The sequence below is a fragment of the Symphalangus syndactylus genome, chromosome 11, assembly GCF_028878055.3.
Source record: "Symphalangus syndactylus isolate Jambi chromosome 11, NHGRI_mSymSyn1-v2.1_pri, whole genome shotgun sequence".
NCBI lineage: Eukaryota > Metazoa > Chordata > Mammalia > Primates > Hylobatidae > Symphalangus > Symphalangus syndactylus.
This window is the reverse complement of record NC_072433.2, coordinates 59,436,974-59,464,777: the sequence shown is the minus strand read 5'-3', so window position 1 is coordinate 59,464,777 and position 27,804 is coordinate 59,436,974. Positions and strand designations below refer to the sequence as shown.

The following is a 27,804-nucleotide window of genomic DNA, read 5'->3' as shown; positions in this document are numbered from 1 at the left end:
ACACACAAAGAAAGAAACCCCAGCAATCTGGAGATCACTGGCATTTTTTTTTTTTTTTTTGAGATGGAGTCTGGCTCTGTCTCCCAGGCTGGAGTGTAGTGGCATGACCTCAGCTCACTGCAAGCTCTGCCTCCCAGGTTCACGCCATTCTCCAGCCTCAGCCTCCCGAGTAGCAGGGACTATAGGCGCCCGCCACTACACCTGGCTAATTTTGTTTTTGTATTTTTAGTAAAGGCAGGGTTTCACCATGTCAGCCAGGATGGTCTTGATCTCCTGACCTTGTGATCTGCCTGCCTCGGCCTCCCAAAATGCTGGGATTACAGGCGTGAGCCACTGTGCCCAGCCAGTCATTAACATTTTCTAACTGAGGAGATCAAGTGCAGGCACTGTGACTCATACCTATAATCCTAGTACTTTGGGATGCCAAGGTGGCAGGATGGCATAAGGCCGGGAATTTGAGACCAGCCTGGGCAATATAGCAAGACCCCATCTCTACCTTGAAAAAAAAATTAAAATTAAAAAAAGAAAAACTAAAATGAAGAGATCAAGGCTGAGGGGAAGAAGGTGTCTTAGTCCATTTGGGCTGCTATAACAAAGTACCTACCATAGGATGGGTGGCTTGCAAATAACAGAAATTTGTTTCTCATGGTTCTGGAGGCTAGAAGTCTGAGATCAGGGTGCCTGCCGGGTGGGGTGCTGGTGAGGGCCCTCTTCCGGGCTGGTGGGGTGCAGGTGAGGGCCCTCTTCCAGGTTGCAGAGAGCTGTCTTTTCACTGTATCTCCACATGGCAGAAAGAGAACAAGAGAGCTCTCTGGAGTTTCTTTTATAAGGACACTAATCCCATTCATGAGGGCCCCACCCTCATGACCTAATCATGTCCCAGCAGGCCCCACTCCTAATACCATCATCCTAGGCATTAGGATTTCCTTTTTTGTTGTTGTTGTTGTTTTTTTTTTTTTATATACAGTCTTCCTCTGTCACCTAAGCTGGAGTGTAGTGGTGTGATCATAGCTCACTGCAGCCTCAATCTCCCAGATGCAAGTGATCCTCCCACCTTGGCCTTCTGAGCATCTGGGACTCTAGGTGTGTGCCACCATGTCCAGTTAATTTCTAAACTTTTTGTAGAGAGGGGCCTTGCCATGTTGCTTAGGCTAGTCTTGAACTCCTGGGCTCAATAGATCCTCCTGCCTTGGCCTCCAAAAGTGCTGGGATTACAGGTGTGAGCCACCATACCCTGCAGGCATTAGGATTTCAAGATAGGAATTTTGAGAGGACATGAGCATTCAGTCCATTGCACAAGGCCGTACAACTGGTAACTTAGTGGCTGGGCAAGGATTCAAACTGAAAGCTTGGGTTCCTACCAGTATACCACACTACCCGTCTAGAGGTCAGATAGGCACCTGCTGAAGAAGAGGCAGCCGATTTCTCCCCCAGATTGCAACCATCTGACTTATTTGTAAAAATCCACAGACAAGCAGCCTTATACCCCTTTGTGATTGCTGGTGACCACTTCCCAGGATCAGGCTGGGGCCCACGCTGCTGAGATCTGAAAGGAAATACTCAAAATAGGGACTCTGAGCCCCTTTTCAGCTCAAGTACCTGGGAAGCACCACTTTCTCCAGAGATAGATGACAAGGGCTTTAAGAGTTAAACATACAGGCCTGGTGGGGTGGCTCACGTCTGTTATCCCAGCTCTTAGGGAGGCAGAGGCGGGAGGATAGCTTGAGCCCAAGAGTTTGAGACCTGCCTAGGCAATGTAGTGAGATCCCATTTTTAATAATAATAATAATAATTTTAAAATTAAAAAATAGTTTAAAATACAAACATCCCATTTCTAGATTCCCTCCCCATTCCTGCATGTTTGGAAGCCACCCAGAACCAGGTCAGTTCTTTCAGTTACCCCAAATCTGGTGGTCTCAAGGTTACTCCCTACCCTAAGAAAGAGCTGGGGCTGACCTTGGTCCATGTCCATGTGCAACTCAACCTCCTAGATTTTCCAGAGGTTGAGTTGCACATGGACATGTGCAACTGAAGGGACATGGAGAGCTAAAGGGACAGCTAGAAGGGCAGCTGATGGACCCCGTGATCCCTGTGCTGAAAAGACAGCTGGAAGGGCAGCTGATGGACCCAGCAATCCCTGTGCTGAAAAGACAGCTGGAAGGGCAGCTGATGGACCCAGTGAAACCACCGCAATAGGCCTTCTTTTTTCCTACTAGCCTCTCTTCCGTTCCTCAAACTCACCAGGTTCACTCCCACCCCAGGGTCTTTGCATTTGCATTTCCATTTCCTTTTACCTGGAAAGCTCTTTCCTGGACTCTTCATATAACTGGCTCTTTCTCTTTTTTCAGGTCTGAGCTCAAGTGTCCCTTCTGCAACAATCCTATCCAATGTTGCCCTCCACTTGCCCCCACCCAATGAAGAGTTGCTGTCACATCATCCTGTTTTGTATCTTTCTTGGTTTTTTGTTTTTGTTTGTTTGTTTTTTGAGACAGAGTCTCGCTGTGTCACCCAGGCTGGAGTGCAGTGGCAAGATCTCGGCTCACTGCAACCTCTGCCTTCTGGGTTCAAGTCATTCTCCTGCCTCAGTCTCCCGAGTAGCTGGGGTTACAGGCACACACCATCAGGCCCAACTTATTTTTGTATTTTTTTTTTAGCAGAGACAGGGTTTTACCATGTTGGTCAGGCTGGTCTCGAACTCTTGACCTCAAGTGATCTGCCTGCCTCGGCCTCCCAAAGTGCTGGGATTACAGGCATGAGCCACCATGCCCAGCCCCAGTGTTTTGTATCTTTCAAAGCTCGGTTATATTGTCTATAGTCTCTCTCCTCAATGAGAATGTAAGTTCCAAGGATCAAGACCGTCTCTGTCTTGGGCATTAGGGAATCCCTAGGACCTAAAACCAATCTTCACAACTCAGTTCTCACACTTACCTTCCCCGGTTCCCATCACCCCTCTCCTCTCATCTGTACCCGCTGGATCTGTCCTCCAGACCATTAATCCTCTGAACACCTTGAGCTACTCTGAGTTCCCAAATGAGTTTTTCTCTTGTTCATTCTCTCATCATCACACATGCTATTCCCTCTGCTTCGAGAAACATACCTCCCTTCCTCTAATTAACTTCTAATTAACCTTCAGGTCTCAGCTTAGACATAATTTCACTCCACGTGCATTTAACAAAAATTATTCTGCTGAGTTATCGGGTTAGAGAATTTTTGGTGGTGGGGAAAGCACTTTTAATCCCTTCCATACTGTTTTAATTCTCCATGTACATCTATTCTTTTTAATTTAAAAGGGATTAACTGAATAAAGGGTAATGGACTATTTCTTGTTTTCTTTGTGTTATTTCTCTGTATTGAAAAAATATCATAGTAAATGTGATTTTAAAATGCCAGTACCACAATGACTTAATTATTACAGCTTTATCGTATGGCTTAACATCGTGTAAGAAACGACCTCACTGAGCTCTTTCATTCATTCTACTGTGTTTTTTCAGCTAATTGCCTTCAGCTGCTTCTTCCTTTTTTTTTTTTTTTTTTTTTTTTTTTTTCCTGAGATGGAGTCTTGCTGTCTCCCTCAGGCTGGAGTGCAGTGGTGCCATCTCAGCTCACTGCAATCTACACCTCTCAGGTTAGAGAGATTCTCCTGTTTCGGCACCCCGAGTAGTGGGGACTATAGGCGCCTGCCACCATGCCCAGCTAATTTTTGTATTTTTAGTAGAGACAGGGTTTCACCATGCTGGCCAGGCTGGCCTCGAACTCCAGACCTCAGGTGATCCACCCGCCTCAGCCTCCCAAAGTGCTAGAATTGCACGTGTGAGCCACTGCACCCAGCCTACTTTCAGCTTCTTAAGTAGACTAATTCTATCACCTGGAAAAATTGTAATTTTATTCCTTTTTTTTTTTCTGTTGCTTATAACTCTTAATTCCGTTTTATTCCTTCTTGTGCTAGAATTTGTAGAACCATAACAAATAATCGAGGCAATGATGGGCATTCTTATCTCAGTCCTGATTTCAGTAGGAAAATTTCTAGGGTTTGACCTTTAAGAAAAAGTGTCAGAAGTTACAGCTAGAAGGGAGGAATACATTCTAATATCCTATAGCACTGTAGGGTGAATATGGTTAACAATAACTTAGTGTGGCCAGGCATGGTGGTTCACACCTGTAATCCCAGCACTTTTGGAGGCCTAGGTGGGAGGATTGCTTGAGTCCAGCAGTTCAAGATCTGCCTGAGCAACATGGCAAGACCCCCATCTCTACAAAAAATATAAAAATTAGCTGGTTGTGGTGGTGCACACCTGTAGCCCCAGCTACATGGGAGGCTGAGGTGGGAGGATCACTTGAACCCAGGAGTTCAAGATCATCTTGGGCAACATGACGAGACACCATCTCTACAAAAACATAAAAACTAGCCTAGGTGTGGCAGTGCATACCCGTAGTCCCAGCTATAGGAGGCTGAGGTAGGAGGGTCACTTGAGCCCAAAACATTGAGGCTTCAGTGAGCCATAAGCATGACACTGCTCTCCAGACTGGGCAACAGAGCGAGACCCCGTCTCAAAATAAATAAATAAATAAAATAATTTAGTGTATCTTTTCCAAAAGCTAAAAGAGATAGATTTGCCAATTACCTTGATTTGATCATTATTCATTATTTACATGTATCAAAGTATCACTCTGTATCCCATAAATATGTACGATTGTTACATGTCAACTAAAAAGGAACAGAAAAAGAAAAAAAGAGTATCCGCTTAAGGACACCCCTCCTCATGTGAAGGAAGTTCTTTTCCATTGTCTGAACCAGAGACAAACTATTGGTACAATCTTCTCTCCCCAGGATGAAGCTGTGGCCACCAAAAAGCCAGTCTCTGCAACTGTACTTCAACACCTCCAGAAATCTCTTTTGGCTCTGTCTTTCACTCCAAACCTCTTCCCGGAGTCCTGCGGTCTATGAATTCTCAGAGCCCAGCTCTCACACATGCCCTTTGCTGGGCTCCTGTCCTCCCTCACCCGTAATCACCGGATCCGTCCCCCAGACCAAATGCCATTGATCCTTTTCCTGCTTTAGCTTCTACCTCTCTCTGCTCCAATGCCTGAGCTTGAAGCTGTGCCAGGACAGTGCTCTTCTCTGCATCCTGACTTCATCCTTGCAGTCTGCATGTTTTCACCATCTCTCTTGGTTCCATCTTCTACAGTGGGTGGGCAAGTCCAATCTCATTCTACTTTTCTCAGATTTACTGATATGGGAAGATACTCCTAAGAAAATATAAGTGAGAAGAACAGCATGATCCCAGTTTTGTAAAGCCATTTGTGTGCGAAAGCACAGGGGGAAAAAAGCCTGGAAGGAAATACACAAAAATGCTAAATAGTGGTTATTCCTGGGAGCCAGCAATATGCTACTTACATGAATGTCCAAGCTCACTTTGTGATGCATGTATGACATGGGTGCCAGCAGATTCATTTTCAGTGTGGAGTCTTCCTTGGGGAAAATTCTTTTTTCCTTTTCCTTCTATATTGCTTCTTAAAATCTCACCATGGCGCCAATGTGTCTCTTGTGATCCTAAAATACCTACCAAAACCAACGGTAATAATAGCTGTAATATACTGAGTTCCTACCATACTCCAGGAACTGTACTAAGTGCTTTATGTCATTGCCTAATTAAAAGATTTATGTGTAAAGTGCTGAGAACAGCAACTGGCGTAATAACTGCTATTACTGCCTCAACTAATTCTCGTGGCAACTCTATGAAGTTACTATTATTATCTTCATTCTGTAGAAGAAGGAACTGAGGTTTGGAGAGGTAATTTGCCATAGGTACCACAACTAGTAAGTGTCTGAGTCAGGATTCATGCCTACGTGGGACACCAAAGACTGGGCTCTTACTAAATACATTTTGGTTCAGGGGTTGCAAACTCAAATATCTACAGGACCAGGCAAGAATATAGAGCCAGGTGGGGACTTTGGCCAACTGGAGAGTTTATACCCAGTCTAAAGAGGGCTGCTTATGTCAGCTACGTCATCATTCATTACTCCCGCATGGAAATGTGAGACAGAGGTCCCCATTTTTGAAGAGAAACTGTGTATCAGTTTTTAATGTGAAATATTCAGAATTTTAAATTGCAGCAGCATAGGCCAGGCACGGTGGCTCACGCCTGTCATCCCAGCGCTTTGGGAGGCTGAGGCAGGCGGATCACCTGAGGTCAGGAGTTCAAGACCAGCCTGGCCAACATGGCGAAACCCCTTCTCTACTAAAAATACAAAAATTGGCAGGGCGTGGTGGCATGCGCCTGTAGTCCCAGCTACTCAGGAGGCTGAGGCAGGAGAATCACTTGAACCCAGTAGGTGGAGGTTGCGGTAAGCTGAGATTGCACCACTGCACTCCGGCCTGGGTGACAGAGCAAGACTCCATCTCAAAATAAAATTAAAATTAAAATTAAATAAAATGCAGAAGCTTACTTAATTTTTAAAATAAAATATGCAAAAGAATATTGCGGGTAAAACAAACACACACACATAAAACCACAAAATGAAACAGTCTGCAACCCAGATTTGCCCCAGAAGCCAATATTATCTACTTCAGAAACACCAGCCTAGATTACATTTTCTATCCCAGGAAGGCCCAAACTCCCCTTTGCTTTCCATTTTTGCCTTCTTGGGACAGAAATCTTTAAACCAGGGACCAGCAAAATTGTTGTTAAAGAGCCAGAGAGTAAATATTTTCAGCTTTGCTGTCTCTGTGGCAAATACTGAGCTCTGTTATAGTGGCATCAACATGTTTTATTTTCTTCTCAAAATGGCTTCATGAGGAGCCTAATGTTATAATGAGGAAATTGAAGCAATATAAACAAATGGGCATGATTGTGTTTCAATAAAATTTTATTTTCTGATGCTGAAATCTGAATTTCACATTTTTTTACAGGTCACAAATGATATTCTTTCGATTTTTTTTTCAACCATCTAAATATGCAAACACCATTCTTGGCTCATGGGCTGTACAAACGTGGGTAGTAGTAAGCTGCTTTAGACCATTAAAAACTGGTGACTGCAGGCCAGGCGCGGTGGCTCATGCCTGTAATCTCAGCACTTCAGGAGGCTGAGGCAGGTGGATGAGCTGAGGCCAGGAGTTCAAGACCAGCCTGGACAATATGGCAAAACCCTTTCTCTACTAAAAATAAAAAATTAGCTGGGCATAGTGGTGCATGCCTGTAGTCCCAGCTATTTGGGAGGCTGAGGCAGGAGAATTGCTCGAACTGGGGAGGTGGAGGTTGCAGTGAGCTGTGATTACACCATTGCACTCCAGCCTGGGTGACAAGAGCGAAACTCTGCCTAAAAAACAAACAAACAACAACAACAACAAAACTAGTGACTGCGTCTCTAGGATCTACTGGCGTTTGCTGGTTCTAAGTCTTAGTTTCAAGCTGCCTGAAGCCACCATGAATAGGCCCATTTTGCAAGCAGATGCCCACATGTATGTCTTTCCTAATTCACTCAATAATTCTGACTGTTCTGTATTTAGTAGGGTTCCCATTCCACCTTCACCTGAACACTTTCTTCCTTTGAAATCTTTAGTGGAAAACAGCAAATAATGAGGAGTACGGAAATCAACTAACAATGGATGGTGTCACTACCAACACCCTTCCCCTGCCCAGGCACCCCTGGGACATGCCATGGGGAAACATAGTTAATGGAGAAGCCACTGGTCCAGTTCATTGCCAACATCAATAGTAGGGAGTAGGCTATAAAATGATCGTGAAGCCACCAGGCAAAGAAGTTAGCTCACAACACTGAGACTTGTTGAAGAGAGTGCAATTCATAATAGTAGTTAGGAACTTTGTCTTTGGGGTCAGCTGGTAAATGTCAAGCTGTGTCCTTGAGTAAATCAGTGACTTGGCTAAGCTTCAGTTTCCTCCTTATATTAATAACATTGCCTCATTATAACATGAGGCACCTCAGGCCGGGCGTGGTGGCTCACGCCTGTAATCCCAGCACTTTGGGAGGCTGAGACAGGTAGATCACGAGGTCAGGAGATTGAGACCATCCTGGCTAACACAGTGAAACCTTGTCTCTACTGGAAATACAAAAAATTAGCCAGGCATGGTGGCGGGCGCCTGTAATCCCAGCTACTCAAGAGGCTGAGGCAGGAGAATGGCGTGAACCCGGGAGGCAGAGCAAGCAGCGAGCCGAGATTGCACCACTGCACTCCAGTCTGGGCGACAGAGAGAGACTCCGTCTCAAAAAAATAATAAATAAATAAAAATAAATAAATAACATTAGACACCTCATAAAGTCATTTAGATAGCTAAAGAGGATAAAACACGTAAATGTGGCCAGGCATGGTGGCTCACACCTGTAATCCCAGCATTTTGGGAGGCTGAGGCGGGTGGTTCACCTGAGGTCAGGGGTTCAAGACCAGCCTGGCCAGCATGGCGAAACCCCGTCTCTACTAAAAATACAAAAATTAGCCAGGCGTGGTGGTCGGGAGGCTGAGGCACAAGAATCGCTTGAACCTGGGAGGTGGAGGTTGCAGCAAGTTGAGATCGTGCCACTGCACTCCAGCCTGGGCAATAGAGCAAGACTCAGTCTCAGAAAAACAACAACAACAACAACAACAACAACAAAAAAACACGTAAATGCTTAAAATGGTACCTGGTATGTAGTAGGTGCACACGTGTGTTACTTATTATAATTTCTTATCCAGTCAGTTGGAAGGGGATGGGGCTTAAAACCAAACAGGAATATATAAATGGAACTCTAAAATATGAACAAGCATAAATAAGGTCTTTTTTTCCAATATCAGGGAAGAAATTACAGGTCTGTCTTTTTTCTAAGAATTTCCTTGAGTCTTCTCTCCTGAACCTCCTTCCTGGTTCTGAGTCTGTTATTTGCCTGGTAAGCAGAGAATCAGAACCAAGGAGATGTTCTACATATTCCAAGGCATTTATTATGAAATGGCTCTGGCCTGGAGCCCACTTATAGTAGAAATTAAATATATGACACTCTTATTTTTATGAGATCATAATAGACATCATGATAGTAGCCATAGTAGCCATAATAATAATGGCTACTATTCATAGTGTAATGGTGAAACCACAGCTTTTGAAACCTGGATCCAAAAATCAATTCCATCACTCACCAGCTGTGACACCATCTCCTCTGTGATTTTCCATTGTCTCATTATCAAATGTTAATATTAATAGCCTCTACCTCCTGGGGTGGTAAACAGGGGTAAATGAGATAAGGGATGTAAGGTTTCAGCTACGTGCCTGGCCAATTGGAAGCACTTAATAAATGTCAGCCATTATTATGACATGCCTAGAGCTTTGCAAAAATTATCTCATGTCCATGTATAGCCTTATTTCATTCTTACAATAACAGCTCTGAAATACCAATGCAGCTCTGTCTGATTCTGAACCTTGTCCGTTTTCCACGACATCACAATGCCCGCCCCCCTGATTCCACTCCAGCTACACAGACAGGGAAAGGGACAAGAATGCATAATTTCTGGAAAATTTTTTGTCCTTTAAAAGAACTGGCAGAGCTGTCAACTGCCCCCAGAGACTGGTTAACTGTCTAGTTAACTAACACCCAAAATGATGCTTAAACATCCACACCTCAGCCGGGCAAGGTGGCTTACGCCTGTAATCCCAGCACTTTGGGAGGCTGAGGCAGGTGGATCACCTGAGGTCAGGAGTTCAAGATCAGCCTGGTCAACATGGTGAAACCCCATTTCTCATAAAAATACAAAAATTAGCCGGGCATGGTGGCGGGTGCCTGTAATCCCAGCTACTCGGGAGGCTGAGGCAGGATAATCTGTTGAACCCGGGAGGCAGAGGTTGCAGTGAGCCGAGATCGTGCCATTGCAATCCAACCTGGGTGACAAGAGCGAAACTCCGTCTCAAACAAAACAAAAAAGACAGCAAATGTGGACGGATGTTCAAGATGTATGTTCAGCAAATCTGAGGCTCCCAGAGGGGTGAACCTCATAGCGAGGGAGATGAACTGTGATCCTTCGGGAGGGCAGAGAGGGAAAGGGAGTGTCCTGTGGTCAGATATGAACATCGTTGGGGAGAGTGGACTATTCTGGAATGCCTGGATTCAGCTCGTGATTGGAATGCCGGGTCTATTTAGGTTGGTGCAAAAGTAATTGCACAACTGCACAATTACTTTTACATCAACCTGAATAACTACTTACCTGAGTGATTTCAAGAAAAATTCTTAAGCCCTGTTTCCTCATTGGTAAAATGAGCAGAAAAAAATGATGTACTTGAATTCTGCCTGCTTTTTCCTTCACTGACTGGAGGAGAGGGGAAAGATAAGATAGTCTTCATAATTAGTGTTTATGTTTCATGGTGTTTTTGCCCTTCTAAAGTGGATCCCAACATCATGCAAAATCTAAAAAGCAGCAAATTTCCATCTCCCGCTTTGTGTTGTTTATCTTTTGCCTCTACTGGTCTCTTTTTTGTGCCCTAAAGAAACATGCTGTTGATGACTGATCCCGTTGGCTCATGCCTGTAAATCCTAGCACTTTGGGAGGCTGAGGAAGGGAGGATCGCTTGTGGCCAGGAGTTTGAGGCCAGCCTGGGCAAGATAGTGAGAACTTTTGTTCTCACTATCAAAAAATGTTTGATTAGCCAGGCATAGTGGCACACACCTATAGTGTGGAGGCTGGGGTGAGAGGATCACTTGAGCCCAAGGGTTCAAGACTGCAGTGAGCCATGATTGCACCACTGCACTCCAGCCTGGGCCACAGAATGAGACCCTGTCTCTAATGAAAAATAAAGGTGCTCTTGGGCCTACCAGCCCAACAACCCTACAGCCCCCAACAACCAGAGAAAGGATCTGCACATAGCAGTGAGGACCCAGGCTGGGACCCTGGAGCTCCGTCTCCTTCCCCAGGCTCAGAACCCTTATCTGTTTCCACAGGGGCTTTCCGAGGCGTGTGCAAGAAAATCGATCACTTCCCTGAAGATGCTGACTATGAACAGGACACAGCCGAGTATCTCCTGCGTAAGTTCCCCGGCTTCTCAGGTCTCTTTGGGAGGAAGGGATGGGCTCCTGCCATCACCCAGTTGCCTCTGAGTTGGAGGTCCCTCAGCATCTGTCCCTAGAAATGGATAAGTGCAAAGAAGCCCCATGTGCCAGTACACAGAGACATTCAAGTGGTTCTGAGAGCTAAGCCTCTTTAGTTTCAATGAATTAGAAACAGAAAGAAGAAGCAGGGGGTAGTGTGGGAGATGGTTCATGCCTGTAATCCCAGCACTCTGAGAGGCAGAGGCCAGAAAGAATTGCTTGAGCTCAGGAGGTCAAGATCAGCCTGGGCAATATAGCAAGACCCCATCTCTACAAAAAATTAAAAAATTAGCTGCGTGTGGTGGCACACACCTGTAGTCCTAGCTACTCAGGAGGCTAAGGTGGGAGGATCGTTTGAGCCCAGGGGACTGAGGCTGCAATGAGCTATGATCATACCACTGCAGTCCAGCCTGGGTGACAGAGTGAGACCCTGTCTCTGAAAAGAAAGAGAAGGAGAAAGAAAAGGAGAATGAGAATGAGAAAAAGAAAGAAGGAGAAAGAGAAAGAAAAAGAGAACGAGAAAGAAAGAGAAAGAGAAGGGAGGAAGGAAGGAAGGGAGGAAGGAAGGAAGGGAGGAAGGAAGGAAGGGAGGAAGGAAGGAAGGGAGGAAGGAAGGAAGGGAGGAAGGAAGACAGAAAAGTAGGTGAGTCAAAACTGAAAGATTCTTTTTAGTCAGTTTAGGAGAAAAATCTAAGGAACTTTCTCTGACTTGAATGCAAGTTTTCACCTTCCCGGGAGGGTTGATTGGAGGTGCTAATGGCAGAGTGCTAATGGGTGAGGTGAGGCGCTAATGGGTGAGGTCCCAAGAGGCAAGGCCTAGGAGAATAAATACAAACCCAAGTTCACCTCTTCTTTGACTTCCCTCCAGTTTCAGTCCTACTGGGACAGAGCCAATGTCTCTGTAGGATTTTTCCAAAGTCAGTAACCTGGATATGACATGAACTGTCACAACTACAGCATGTAGGAACCAAGAAAATGTGACGGCTTTGAGCCAAGGCCTCTGGAATCTGGGCTTTGACCCTTGTTTGACTGTACTAGCTGGGTTGGACCTGGGGCAAGTGGCTTTACCTCTCTAGTTCTTTTCTTCATTTTTTTCTGAAATGGAGATTATAATGTCATCCATCTGACAGGGTCATGAAAATTAGCCAGGGCCCAACACATAGTCAGGAGGCAATATGCATTAGCTCCCGTTTCTTGCATCGGATTAGCAATAGCAAAATTCGCTGCAGAGATGAGCCTTCCATTGGTCCAGGCACAGAGAGAACTTGATTTGGGATTTTAATGTAATTTCTTCAGCAAGAATGTGTGTTGAATTCACTCAAAATAATGAGGCCAAGTGCAATGGCTCACACCTGTAATCCCAGCACTTTAGGAGGCCAAGGTAGTAGGATCACTTGAAGCCAGGAGTTCAAGACCAGTCTGGGCAAAATAGTAAGTCGCCAACTCTACAGAAATACATATTTTTTAAAATTATCCAGGCATGGTAGTGCACACCTTTAGTCCCAGCTACTTGGGAGGCTGAGGTGGGAGGATTGCTTGAGCCCAGGAAGCTGAGGCTGCAGTGATCATGCCATTGCATTGATTGTGGCATTGCACTAATCAATACTATTAATTAGTGACTGGCTACAGGGTGTGGAGGATAGTGTCAGATGCAGCATTATTAGGATAATTTATGCTACTTGTGGCAAAAGCCAGCAATTTCAAGAGATGAGTACCCAGCTCAAAGAGGAGAGAAGGACGTGATCACTCTCTCATTTTAATGTCTCTCTGGGCCTGATAATTAAAAGGACTTGCATTACTCAGATAAAAGTTGTTTTCTTTTCTCACCCCTCACATCAGCAGCTCAAAAAGATTCAGTGTGGAAAGCAAAATTAGCCACACTTAGAGATGTAGCTTAACCAAAATTTGGGAGTTGACATAGATCACTTGCATCTTCTCAATAGAGAATGGCATTAGTCATCACCAGTGGGGTTTTACCAGAGTGCCCATAGATTTTCTTTGTTTTTCTTTTTTATGTTGATAAAACATTTTGACGTTTGCTCTATTGGAGACTAAACAGAACTGTGACTTCTTTTCACAACTTGTATAGCTGATTTTAAGTTCTTCAGAGAGGCCCATAGCTTTTCTGACAAAGTATTTTTCTCTCATTTGGGAAGATGTCCCTTCCTCTCTCCTCACCCCTAGCCCACGGTCCACCTAAGCTTCACCAATGGCAGCAGAATTGGGCTAAGGTTAAGGAGAGGTCTTAATGAGCACACAGATTTCCTGCTGAGAGTTTTGGAATTCCTGATCCAGCCATGTAGGGCTGGGAGCACATTCCCGCAGGGTTCTCCCTGCCTGGCTGGTGTTCACTCTGCCAGTCCCTGTCCTGACCCACAGCCCTGGTGGAATTGGGATTCTGCATATCGACTTTTCTGCTGTTTCCTCTTTCTCCTATGCTCTTTGGGGTAGGCTACAGCATAAACCCATAGCATTGTTACCGGAAAGGGGTCCAGATCCAGACCCCAGGACAGGGTTCTTGGATCTCAGACAAGGAAGATTCAGGGTGAGTCCACAAAGTAGAGTGAAAGCAAGTTTATTAGAGAAGCAAAGAAACAAAAGAATGGCTACTCCATCGACAGAGCAGTGGCATGGACTGCTTGACCTAGTATATTATAGTTATTTCTTGATTAATGGCAAACAGGAGGTGAATTATTCATGAGTTTTCCAGGAAAGGGGCAGGCGATTCCCGGAACTGAGGGTTCCTCCCACTTTAAGAACATAGGGTAACTTCTGACACTGCCATGGTACTGTAAAGCGTCACAGTGCTGGTGAGAGTGTCTCTTCACATGCTAATGTATTATAATTAGCATATAATGAGCAATGAGGACGACCAGAGGTCACTTTCATCACCATCTTGGTTTTGGAGGGTTTGGGCTGGCTTCTTCACTGCATCCTGTTTTACAGCAGAGTCTTTGTGACCTGTATCTTGTGTTGACCCCCTATCCCATCCTGTGCTTGGGAATGCAGCCCAGCAGGTCTCAGCTTCATTTTACTCATCCCCTATTCAAGACGGAGTCACTCTGTTTCCAATGCCTCTGACAGCAGAAGGTTCAGAGCCCACAGGTTCTGTTGACTAGAGACTCCCACAGCACAGCATTGGACTCGGAAAGTCCTATTCAGACTCCAATGGTGGGGCTGTACTTGAACAAGCTTCTGTCCCCACCTTTAAGACCTTAACTTAGCTCCATATAGTTTGGGGAGGAGAAACAGGGAAGGAAGACAGTAAAAACCTCTTTGATCTGAAGTCATCATGTGTCCACTGGGCTAAAACAAACGCAAGGTGGACTTCCACTGACTTAGGAGAAAATGGCAGTAGAAAATTTCCTGTCTGAGGCAGACACTTACAGCCAAAGTTGATGGAATCTGCTTGTATGTCATTTGTGGGGCAAAGAGTGGGGTCTCCCGACCAATGGGTTCCCAAATGATGATTGCACCATTTGGGAAACAGTCACATTTACATATCTCCTATCCACATGTTTCAAACATAAACTTTTTTTTTTGAGATGGGGTCTTGCTCTGTCATTCAGGCTGGAGTACAGTGGCACAATCATAGCTCACTGCACCCTCAAATTCCTAGGCTCAAGCCTCTTGAGCTGGGACTACAGGCACCCACCACCACCACGTCTGGCTAATTTCTTTTTATATTTTTTGTAGAGTTGGGGTCCCCATATGTTGCCCGGGCTGGTCTCAAACTCCTGTCCTCAAACAATCCACCTGCCTTTGCCTCCCAAAGTGCTGAGATTACAGGCATGAGCCACTGTGCCAGGCCCAAGTATCCATTGTTGTGTAACCAACACAGTTCAATAGCTTCAAACATTCAGATCATTTTCTTAGGGCACACATCAAAGGTTAATCATCCTTTCTTTTTTTAAAAGGTATTCACTTTTTATTAATTACACTCATTACATTGAATATTCAAGCAATTCCTGTCAATATAAAATGCAAATGATCCCTTTAAAGGTTAGTCCCCAAGTCCCTAACAGGTGCTTGAAACCACTGGAGGAGACCTGCCCCTAATATTTGCAAGAGCCCAAGGCAAGAATCCAACTGGAAACCCATAGGTCATATATGTACATTTTTACAAATTATAAATAAGTTGTACCCACAGCTGGGCCCATTAAAAATAAGCTACACTCACATACAGAACCCCAGAGCTCACTCCCTGGGATGGCCCCCTCTTTTTTTTTTTTTTTTTTTTTTTTTTTGAGACGGAGTCTCACTCTGTCGCCCAGGCTAGAGTGCAGTGGCGCAATCTCGGCTCACTGCAAGCTCCGCCTCCCGGGTTCACGCCATTCTCCTGCCTCAGCCTCTCCGAGTAGCTGGGACTACAGGCGCCCGCCACCACGCCCGGCTAATTTTTTGTATTTTTAGTAGAGACGGGGTTTCACCGTGGTCTCGATCTCCTGACCTCGTGATCCGCCCGCCTCGGCCTCCCAAAGTGCTGGGATTACAAGCGTGAGCCACCGCGCCCGGCCTGGGATGGCCCCCTCGACCTGGGAGCTAAAGGAACCAGGAGCCAGCTCTGCCTCCTGCAAGCCTGCATAATAGAACTGCAGGACTTTGCAGCAGGTCAGAACTCAGCAAGGACACTAATCGTGCCTAACTAAAGTTAAGGGTTGATATAGCCAGGAAGGAAAACAGGAGGGGCAAGGAAGAGGATTTGGCCAACAGGCAGCAGGTACATTTCATTTCATTGAAACTTACACATGTAAGTTTCTCAAGCTTCAGTTCATGGGCATCCAGCCTGTTAGAAAATTGGGCCAGTGTCAGCCAGGCATAGTGGCTCATGCCTGTAACCCCAGCACTTTTGGGAGGCCAAAGCCAGTGGATCACCTGAGGTCAGGAGTTCGAAACCAATCTGACCAATATGGTGAAACCCAGTCTCAACTAAAAATACAAAAATTAGGGTGGTATGGTGGCATGCGCCTGTAGTCCCAGCTACTCGGGAATCTGAGACAGGAGAATTGCTTGAACCCAGGTGGTGGAGGTTGCAGTGAGCCGAGATTGCACTATTGCACTCCAACCTGGGTGACAGAGCGAGACTCCATCAAAAAAGGGAAGGGAAGGGGAAGGGGAAGGGGAAGGGGAAGGGGAAGGGGAGGGAAGGGGGGGAAAGACGAATGAACGAAAGAAAGGAAGGAAGGAAGGAAGAAAGAAAGAGAGAAAGAGAGAAAGAAGAAAGAAAGAAAGAGAAAGAAAGAAAGAAAGAGAGAGAAAGAAAAGGAAGGAAGGAAGGAAGGAAGGAAGGAAGGAAGGAAGGAAGGAGGGAGGGAGGGAGGGAGGGAGGGAGGGAGAGAGAGAGAGAAAGAAAGAAAGAGAAAAGAAAGGATGGAAGAGAGAGGAAAGAAAGAAAGAAGAAAGAAAGAAAGAAAGAAAGAAAGAAAGAAAGAAAGAAAGAAAGAAAGAAAGAGAAAGAAAAGAAAGAAAGACTGGGCAGTTTCAAAATCAAAGCAAAATCCCTTCCATCTTCTCTCTCTCTCTTTTTTTTTTTTTTTTGAGTCAGAGTCTCGCAGTGGCACGATCTTGGCTCACTGCAAGCTCTGCCTCCCGGGTTCACACCATTCTCCTGCCTCAGCCTCCTGAGTAGCTGGGACTACAGGCGCCCACCACCACGCCCAGCTAATTTTTTGTACTTTTAGTAGAGACGGGGTTTCACCGTGTTAGCCAGGATGGTCTCGATCTCCTGACCTCCTCATGCCTGTGTGCTGTCAGCCTCCCACTTCAGGTCTCCCTCTTCATCCCTCCTAGGCCCACAGGTTAAATAAGTTACCAAATTTTCAGAAAACTGAAAACACAAACAAGCAAACGAATGAAAGTGCAGTAGCAAATGAAAATGGCCGAAGCTAAACAGGCAGAAAAACACCTAGTAAATATGGAGATTAAAGGCTTGAACACTGAGCGATGTGAACTAAGCTTTGAACCCCTGAGCCAAAATAAACTCGCGTCCCTCCCTGGTCCCACCCCATTCCCTTGCACGTGTCCTTGGTCAGGAGAGGCTCCTCCATTCACTCAGCACCTAAGACCAAACTCAACTCACAGCCCACGGCCAATCCATCAGCGAATTCTGTTGGCTTTACTTTCAAAATATAAAGTACACCCTGAATCTGGCCACGTCTTACCACGTCTACCCCCCCAGTCCAAGTTATGAAGGGCTGTTGCCTGGGTTATGGGGTTTTTTGTTGTTGTTGTTTGTTTGTTTGAGACAAGGTCTGACTCTATTGCCCAGGCTGGAGTGCAGTGGTACGATCTCAGCTCACTGTAGCTTCCGCCTCCTGGGCTTAAGTGATCCTCCTACCTCAGCCCCCCAAGTAGCTGAGAACACAAGCGCACACCACCACGCCTGGCTAATTTTTAATTTTTTAGCAGAGATGGGGTTTTGCCATGTTGCCCAGGCTGATCTCAAATTCCTGACCTCAGGTGATCCTCCCTCCTCAGCCTCCCAAAGTGCTGGGATCACAGGTGTAAGCCACTGCTCCCAGGCTTGCCTGGATTCTTGTGGTCCTACCTGCTACACAGGGCTCGGCCCTCAGAAGGGCCCCATCCTTGGTTCCATGCTCTGCTGTAACTATCTTGAAATTCTTAACAATTCTGGAACAAGAGGCCTCACTATTTTTTGTTTGTTTGTTTGTTTGTTTTGAGACAGACTCACTCTGTCACCCAGGCTGGAGTGTAATGGCGCAATTTCAGCTCACCACAACCTCACTTCCTGGGTTCAAGCAATTGTCCTCCCTCAGCCTCCCGAGTAGCTGGGATTACAGGTGCCCTCCACCACGCCCAGCTGATTTTTGTATTTTTAGTAGAGACAGGTTTCACCATGTTACCCAGGTTGGTCTTGAACTCCTGACCTCAGGTGATCCACCCGCCTCTGCCTCCCAAAGCGTTGGGATTACAGGCGTGAGCCACCATGCCTGGCTAGGCCTTACATTTTTGTGTTGCACAAGACCCTGTAAATTATGCAGCTGATCCTGCCTGTCATTGCTACTAGAGCATAAGCCCCTTGATGACAGGACCCCTGGCTCCTTGGTAAACCAATGAGCACAGAATTTATTCAGCTGATGTATTCTGGCCTGGACCCACCAGAAAATACTCTTATACTGGATGGGTAAATACTGGGACCCCAACCACATGGGGCCCCTCTCCCAGGACATTAGGGCCTTCCATGATCCAGAAAGTATTTAATAAGAAGCTGACACAGAGACCTCCAGGGCTCTGTTTCGACTCCTCAGCCAGTGTCCCTTTTGAAGGGCAGTGCCTGCGCCCTTGCGGTGGTTAAACATGTCAGCTATGACTGCAGCACCCGCCACAACACCTAGCATCTATTAGGTGCTCAAGAGATATTTGTCAAATGAATAAGCAAATTCATTTGTTCATTCGTGACTAAATGGGTATTCAATGGGTGTTGTCACACTCTCTACTATGCAAATGTAGATGCGTGCAGGGAAAGATTCTGCATTTTAATGAGCAGCATGTGGTCTGATGGGAGTCCCTGTATACAGGGCTGGCTGCGTCATTTGCAGGGTCCAGTGTGAAATGAAAATCCTGGGCTCTTAGGCCGGGCACGGTGGCTCATGCCTATAATCCCGGCACTTTGAGAAGTTGAGGCGGGAAGATTGCTTGAGGCCAGGAGTTCTAGACCAGCCTGGGTAACTTGGCGAGATCCCATCTCTGCAAAAAATACAAAAATCAGCCAGGCATGGTGGCACATCCCTGTAGTCCCAGCTACTTGAGAGGCTGAGGCAGGAGGATTGCCTGAGCCTGGAAGGTGAGGCTACAGTGAGCCGTGATTGCACCACTGCACTCCAGCCAGAGTGACAGAACAAACATCATCTCAAAAAAACCTCAGACAAAAAAAAAAAAAAAAAAACACACAACAAAAAACTTCTAATTTTTTCTGCGATCGCTCTATATCTATCATGGTGTTTTCTATTTGCTGTTTAATGTCACTCTCCTTGGGTGCAGGGACATTCTCCCAGTGAGTGCAAACCCTCCCAGAGACCTGAGGCTTGCACCCAACTCTGACTCTCCTTGTGTCCGTGCCTGGGCTCCCACCAAGGGCAAAGCGGGGGCAGTAGTCGCTGGGCTGAGGAGGGAGAATGGGCGTTTGAGAGCCTTTTCCAGGGAGGCAGGGAGGTGGGAAGGTGTTGGTGATAGGTGGGGAGGTAGAGAGTGGGGTTCCACATAAGTCAAGTCTCCAAGCCTCAGCGCATGTGTCATTGTCCCATCAGACTTCACTTATAAAACACACATTTGATTATAAAATTTTTAAGACTCTCAGAATGGTGACTGCAGAGCATCAACCCCAAGTGCCAAGACTCTTTCTAAGCACAGGCCCTGAGCGCCTGGTCTCATGCCCATGTTAGACATGGGCTCTGTTCTCCTCCTGTGCTGCCTTCCTCTCAGGTACTCCTACGCTTGCAATGGGAGGACCCCAGGGGCTGGCTGGGCACAGGCAGAAGCCTCTCTCCTTCTCTCCGCAGGAGCTGTGAGGGCCTCCAGTGTCTTCCCCATCCTCAGTGTCACGCTGCTGTTCTTCGGCGGGCTCTGCGTGGCAGCCAGTGAGTTCCACCGCAGCAGACACAACGTCATTCTCAGCGCGGGCATCTTTTTTGTCTCTGCAGGTGAGTGTCTGGCCCCAGCCCTGAGATATTCACAGATACCAAACTGAAGCCAGGGCCACATGGAAGAAGCAATGCTATTCAGGGCTCCCTCCAGGGAAGGAGCAAGAAAATGTTCCAGTTGTTGTGCTAAGGATGAGAACTCAAAGAATTTAATTAGAACCAAAGATGCCAAAACTCTAGCTAAAGCCGGCATGAAGGAAAAACAGGGAGGAAACAGCATGGCAGGATCAGCTGAGATTGAAACAGAGAGAGGGAAGAAGAAAGGGGCAGGAGAGAGAAAGAGAAAAGGAGAGAGAGATTTATAAGAGTGTACATACATGCTTGCTGCTTGCATGTGTGGTACTTGTGAACTGATTGACTGGGGAGGCTAAAGCAGGAGGATTGTTTGAGCCCAGGAGTTCGAGACCAGCTTGGGCAGCACAGTGAGACCCTCATCTCTACAAAAACCCATTTTAATTAAAAAATTAGCTGGGTGTGGTGGTGCACACCTGTGGTCCCAGCTACTCAGGAAGCTGAGGTGGGAGGATCGCTTGAGCCCAGGACGTCAAGGCTGCAGTGAGCCAAGATCTCGCCACTCCACTCCAGCTTGGGTGCCAAAGTGAGGTCTCATCTCTAAAAAATAAATAAGTAAATGTAAAAATATAGAGTTGCATTTTTGTGTTCACTTGGGCATGTTAATATACGATCTCTGGCCCTTTGAGATTTGTGTTTGACAGCTAATTATTGTTCAAGCCTCTCTTACTCGCCATTTTATACTCTCCTCCACTGTTCCTATGCCAATCAATACTCTGCCATCACCCTGCAAAGTTTGAAAGTCTTCACGAGAGTCCAGCCCCATCCAGCTTTTGAAGTGCTCAAATCCTCTTATCATTCCAAGCATCTCTGGGAACAAGGTAAAGACCAGCAGCCCGAGATGCTCTGGGGGAAGACTTTATAGTCAATAGGAGCCCTGATCAGAAGAAGGCACAGGGTGGCAAGGATGCTGAGAGACAACTTTCAGAAAAGGGTCCTGTTAAAGGGTCTCGTTCTCTGCCTTCTTTTACCTCCCTCCACCTCCATTCCTTCACTGGTGTCCTGTCTTCCTTGCCTCCCTCTGGGTTTTCATCCTTCATCCTTGCTTTCATCCCTTTACCATCTCTTCCCACCCCACTCCTCTTGGAGTGGATCAGTGCCATCTGGATGAAATGCTTTAGAGAAGCAAAGAACAGGGCAGGGATGGAGGAAGACGGGGCTGGACTCTGGTGATGACTTTCAAACTCTGCAAGGTGATGGCAGAGTACTGATTGGGATGAGGACAGTGGTGGAGAGTATAAAATGGTGAGGAAGAGTGGCTTGCAACCCTCCCGGATTTCAATCCTGGATCCACCAATTAGGCCTTGGGAAATGTGATCTCTCTGTAATTTGGTTTCCTTCACTATAACATGGCAAATAATAATATGATCTCTCTGTAATTTGGTTTCCTTCACTATAACATGGCAAATAATAATAGTACCAACTGCAGCTGGGCTTGGTGGCTCATGCCTGTAATCCCAGCACTTTGGAAGGCCGAGGCAGAAGAATCACTTGAGCACAGGTCTTCAAGACCAGCCTAGGCAACATTGCAAGACCCAATCTGCACAAAAGTTTAAAAATTAGCTAGGCCTGGTGGTGGGTGCCTATAGTTCCAGGTAATCAGGTGGCTGAGGTGGGAGGATTGCTAGAACCTGGGAGGTCAAGGCTGCAGTGAGCCATGATCACACCACTGCACTCCAGCCTGGGTGACAGAGCAAGATCCTGTCTCAAAATAGTTGTAATCATAATGATAATAGTACCAGCTGCATGGGGTTTGCTGGAAGGAGACTGTATTAGTTTGTTCTCACACTGCTAATAAAGACATACCCGAGACTCGGTAATTTATAAAGGAAAGAAGTTTAATTGACTCACAGTTCCACATGGTTGGGGAGGGCTCCCAACAATGGTGGAAGGCGAAGGAGGAGCAAAGTCATGTCTTAACATGGCAGCAGGCAAGAAAGCTTGTGCAACAGAACTCCCCTTTATAAAATCATCCGATCATGCCTGTAATCCCAGCACTTTGGAAGGCTGAGGAGGGTGGATCATGAGGTCAGGAGTTCAAGACCATCCTGGCCAACATGGTGAAACCTGTCTCTACTAAAAATACAAAAATTAGCTGGGCGTGGTGGTGCATGCCTGTAGTCCCAGTTACTTGGGAGGCTGAGGCAGGAGAATCAATTGAACCCAGGAGACAGAGGTTGCAGTGAGCCAAGATCGCCCCACTGCACTTCAGCCTGGTGACAGAGTGAGACTCCATCTTAAAAAAAAAAAAAAAAGCCATCAGCTCTCATGAGACTTATTCATTACCACAAGAAGAGTATGGGGAAAACTCCTCCCTTGATTCAATTATCTCCACCTGGCTCCACCCTTTACACATGGGGATTATTAAAATTCAAGCTGAGATTTGGGTAGGGACAGAGAGCAAAACCATATCAGAGACTGAACAGAGAAAGCACAATATTATTTTCTAGTATTAGAAAAGCAGCAACAACACAATTCCAAAATCTGGAGCCCCACAAGATCTTGCTCGAATTCCTTCCCCACTGCTTCCCCTTCTGTGAGATGAGAAAGGGAGACTGTCTAAAGCTGAGTCTCTGCGAACCGACTCAAGCAACAGACCAGAAAGAAAACTGCCATCTTGCCCCAGGGGAATGAGATCAGCCCACAGGTGGCAGTGGCCTCTTAATTGCTCTGTGTGGACAGATGTTAGCATCTGGCAAACCCAGGGACTTGTTTTGTCTTGGGGCACGCTCCTGTCACTAGTGGCCCCGTCCAGATCTCCCAGGTGCTTGGCTGATCCAGAGGATCAGTACCAGTGTCATGCTGATGTGAGAGTTTCCTAAGAACAAGAGAAGATCGTTATTTTGTCCCCCAAGGGGATTGTTAGGGAAGAGTGTGTCACCAGCAACTTTCTTCTCACAAGAGGTATTGTGAGGGATGGCAGGTAGATTAGACACATAGGAACTAGAAAGCGTGTGTCTGTGGAGGAAGCCCTGATGGGAAGGCAGAGGCTTGGGGTCTAATCCTAGACCCTTCCACTGATCTCCCCAAAGAACCTGAAGATCTTGTTTTTCCACCTCTAAAATGAAAGGATTGGAGGATTCACTACTCTCTAAGGCTGCTTTTTGCTCATTTACACTAAGGTTGATCATTTGAGGCAAGCGATTAACAACCCTTTAAGTCGGTAAATAAGAGTGCTGGGGGGAAAAAAGAGAAAACAGTTCTTTATTGAGCACCTACTATGTGTCAGATACTATGCAGAATGCCCAAGAGCGTAAGCTCTGAAGTCAGGCTGCCTGGTGCAAATCTAGCTCTACTACTTTCCTGCTGTGTGACCTTGGGCAAGTCACTTAACCTTTCTGTGCTTCCATTTACTTCCCCATCTGAAAAATGAGAATCATAATGGCCCCACCTCTTGAAGCTGTTAAGAGGATTAAATGAGTTGGTATCGATAAAGTGCCCAGAGTGGTGCCTATCATCCAGTATGTGTTCAACACATAGTAGCTGTTATCATATACAATGTACCGTTTAATTCTCATATCAACTCCACTCATTCACTCATTCAACAAATATGCATTGCCCTCCTGCTATGAATCAGACTCTGGGCTGGGAGTTACGGCCATAGCAATGAAGGAGATAAGCCTAGTCCCTGCCCTCAGGGAGTTTACAGTCTGAAAGGAGGACAAAGCAATTGCCTACTCAGATCTTGTTTTCCCTAAGCCTTGTTACTGAAATCTAAATTCACCATGGCTAAGAGCTCTGGATTCAAATCTCGCTTCAACCATTTTCTATTAGGTTGATGCAAAAATAATTGTGGCTTTTGCAATTACTTTTAATGTAATGGCTGTGCTCGACATGGGAAGTTACTTATCTTCTCTGTGTCTGTTTCCCCATCTGTAAAAGAGAAATCATTTTTTAAGTGGGCCTGCTGCAATGGTTAATAGGTATGATGCATATAAAGATTTTGCACAGTGCCTGGCACATGGTAAGCGTCCTGTAAATAATTGGCAACTCACTTGGCTTCCTATCAGCTTGGTCTGACATCTGAGTCTCTCTTTGAACTTCTTTCTTTCCTTCCCCACTCCCCTCCACCCACCACAATGCCCCCAGAAAGACCTTCTTTGGGGACTTTCCAAACTTTGCCACCAAAATATTCCTTCTGGCAGAGGAGAGAAAAAACACGGCCCAGGGGAGTCAGGGGGCATCAATAGAAGCCACCTTCATTGAGCTGAGACGTCTTTGAAGTCTGACTCCCATTTAACTTAAAAATTCATGTGAATTCTGCCTTCTCCTCCTTATTATATCCATGTTCATTTTAATATAAAAGAATATGTCTTCCCTACACATCTTCAAGCCAAATTGACACTCCAGGAAGAGGAGCCGTTTGTCACCCTGTGGTTTCTTGCAGCCTGACACAGAGCTGGATGTGTCAACCCCCATAATAAGAAATAGCTCAGTGATGAGAACTTGCTGCCTACCTGCTGAATGTCTGTGCTGGGTAGAGCCAAGAGGAGGCAGGAGAGAAGCAGCAGATTTTAGCCCTGTACTCTGGAGACAAATTTTAGATGAAATATAATGAGAAGTCCTATTCAAAATATTGAGGCTGGGCATGATGGCTCATGTCTGTAATCCCAACATTTTGAGAGGCCAGGGTGGGAGGATCACTTGAGGCCAGGAGTTCAAAACCAGACTGGGCAACATAGCAAGACCCCATTTCTAAAAAAAAAAAATTAACTTAGCTGTGCTTGGTAGCACATACCTGTAGTCCCAGCTATTCAGGAGGCTGAGGAGGGAGGATGCCTTTAGCCCAGGAGGTTGAGGTTACAATGAGGTATAATTGTTCCACCGCACTCCAGCCTGGGTAAGAAAGCAAGATCCCATCTCAAAAGAAACAAAAAACAAAAAAACTAATAATCCTAATGCATGTGCACCAGCTAAGCAGAAGGGTGGCACTGGAGCACAGTCTTGTGTCTCCTGCTCTACCAAGCTTTAACCCCTTGGTTGCTGGACTGTAGGGAGATCTTGGGGATGCCCACAAAGAGTATGGAACATTCAAGGAATAGAGAGAGAATTCAGGAGGCTCCTGGAAATGGTTATTCACCAACTGTTGTTGGAAACTATAATTTAGCACCACCCTACAGGTAGCCTAAATTTGGAGGCAAAGAGATGCCAGCTGGTGTACCAACAACCTCCATGAGTCATTGTTGGCACCAAGCCCTGGATGAGGCCCTCGAAATAAAGGGACAAAAAGAGACATATCCCCTTCAGAGTAAGAACATGAGAAAGGTAGGCAGAGATGTGCACAGCCCTCCAAACCTCCTGCTCCTACTGACCGCTACCTAGGAAATTGATACCTCTCCAGTGGGCTAAGCAGCTATTTCCAACAATATTGGCACTTTGGGGAGCTAAGTCTGCAAGCCTCGCCTGTTGGAGGTAACAGCTTCCTGCTCCCCAAGTCCTGGTGCCCTTGTGCTCAAACAACAGCTGATCTGAAGCATTATCATATCCTGTGCAGATAAAAAGACTTGGTAAGCTCCCACCTCTTCCCCATGGGTTTATTTATTGTCCCAAATTGTAGCTCCAGACCCATACATTTCCACTGAGCAGCTCCATTTGGATTTTCCATAAGCACTTCCAACTTAATGTGTTCAAACCTCCTCTTTTATCTAAACCTGGATTCTCTGCTGCCTCTTATTTGAGCTCAAAATGCCACCAGCCTCCCAAGCATCCAAGTTAGAGCCCTAGTAAGTCATTCTCAATGCCTTCTCTCACATGCCATCGTCAATAGTCTTTCATCTCCTGGCTCACCCCTATTTAATTTTCAGGATCCGGCTCAAATGTCACCTCATCTTCAGTGCCAGGTTCTTAGTCTTTCTCTCTCCTTCTCTTCCTGAACCATTTTTTTGTGTCTCCAATAAAACCCTTACTGTATTTTCCTGTAATTGCATTTACATGTCAGTCTTTGCTACTAATGCTAAAGAATTCAAGGGCAGAGGCGTGTATCTTGTTCATTTTACAATCTTCATGACTTAGTGCCAAAGATTAAGTGTTGATGAGATGAATTGCTTCTAAGGGAAAAATAAGTGCATTCTGAGTTCTTCTGTACTTGCTGTAGGAGTAGGGTGTATTCTTCAGCTGAATACACATTGCCTGGAACTGAGCAGCAGAATTCTTCATTTCCTAAGTGACAGACCATGCAAGAAGAGCTAGGTGGTTGGATTTCCCAGCTGTAATCCATTCTCCTCTCTCCCCATTACCTCCACATTTTCTATAAATATTTTAAGATGGAAAGTGACAGTTCTCTCCGAGGTGTATAAAGGACGTGTTTTTCTTTTCCCCTTCTCTTAGGGTTAAGCAACATCATTGGCATCATAGTTTATATATCAGCCAACGCTGGAGACCCCGGGCAGCGTGACTCCAAAAAAAGTTACTCTTATGGTTGGTCCTTTTATTTCGGAGCCTTCTCTTTCATCATCGCAGAAATTGTAGGAGTGGTTGCCGTGCACATCTATATTGAAAAACATCAGCAGTTACGAGCCAAATCCCACTCGGAGTTCCTGAAGAAATCTACTTTTGCCCGCCTCCCACCCTACAGGTATCGATTCCGGAGGCGGTCAAGTTCTCGCTCCACCGAGCCCAGATCCCGAGACCTGTCCCCCATCAGCAAAGGCTTCCACACCATTCCTTCCACTGACATCTCGATGTTCACCCTCTCCCGGGACCCCTCAAAGATCACCATGGGGACCCTCCTCAACTCCGACCGGGACCACGCTTTTCTACAGTTCCACAATTCCACACCCAAAGAGTTCAAAGAGTCACTGCATAATAATCCGGCCAACAGGCGCACCACGCCCGTCTGAACTGACCTCTGACCTCTGCCCCACGCCCAGCACAGCCTTGGGGGAAGTGTACAGAGATGTCTCTGAGGTTGCATGGCATGGTCCTCGTGATGGTATTACTTTTTACAAAGAATGAAACCAAATGGACTCAGCCCTCTCCCACATTTTCCCCTCACCCTCCAAGTCTTAACCCCTCCATCCTCCCTAACTTTTCAAGCCAATCCCTTAATGTCATTCCTCTCTCTGTGTATCTGTGCCAGATGTTTTCCTTTCTTCCTTCTTTACTGGAAGGACCTCCACATTCTTCCCTCCTTGGAAGAGGACTTTACTAAAAGTCATGGGTGGTGGCCGGGGGGATTTCCGAATCTCCATCAGGCGCGTTCATAGTTGTCCCCATTGTCTACCCACACAAATCCTCAGGAAACCAACCACTGCCCAGGTGGCCCTGAGGGAGGCATTCACCTTTACGTGTTAGAAAAACATGACCAGAAATCAAAGATGTCAGAGCCCCGAAGCAGCTAATGTAATAAGCACTCATGTTATTAAAGGTTTTGCCTTGTCGTAACCAACCGAGCCGGGGGTGTTTTGTTTCTTTTGGGTGTTTCCTACACAAACTCACTCCCCTGCCTCCAAACTGGCTCGTGTCCATCTTGGAAGCTGAACTTTGCTCATCCACACTTGAGCCACTAGGAAGGATCTCCCTGCACCTTTGGAAGCTAGTAAGGTATTCCCACAAATGTCCGAATCAGTGCGTCCTTCTACTTGAATTCCTGGAGGCTACCTGGGGGTGGGTGAGTGAATGCTGGTTTTCAAGATCTAACTTTGGCATGCAATAGCTCTAGAACCTTGAGCAAGTCACCTAAGCCTCAAGCCTCAGTCTCCTCATCTGTAAAATGGAACATGATAACAGCATTCTCCTCCACAGAGTTGTGAGGTTTAAATAAAACTGTGTGTAAAATGATTAGCACATTGTAAACAGTCAATATATTTTTTTCAATGTTTCAGGTGGATTTTAGGCAGAGTAAGCATCATGTTGATCTGCTTGTGCTGTGACAACAAAATATCAAAATGGGCCGGGAGAGGCGGCATAAGCTTGTAGTCCCAGCTCATGGAACTACAGCCTTGGGGGCTGAAGCGGGGGGATCACTTGAGCCCAGGAGTTAAAGAGCTCAAGTCTAGCTGAGACCCCAGC

General features: G+C 46.1%; 1 protein-coding gene across 2 annotated transcripts in view; it reads left to right on the top strand.

Moving 5' to 3' along the window:
* Positions 1–27,177, top strand: part of CACNG3 (calcium voltage-gated channel auxiliary subunit gamma 3) — a 106,453-nt gene extending 79,276 nt beyond the window's left edge. The window contains exons 2-4 of one of the 2 annotated variants that reach the window (XM_055298155.2): positions 10,916–10,999; positions 19,582–19,722; positions 26,122–27,177. In XM_055298155.2, the coding sequence (XP_055154130.1) occupies positions 10,916–10,999; positions 19,582–19,722; positions 26,122–26,633 (737 nt within the window). In that variant the 3' untranslated portion in view covers positions 26,634–27,177. The remainder of the gene's footprint in view (positions 1–10,915; positions 11,000–19,581; positions 19,723–26,121) is intronic. The other variant, XM_063612091.1, reaches the window with a different exon arrangement.
* The last annotated feature ends 627 nt before the right edge of the window (positions 27,178–27,804 follow it).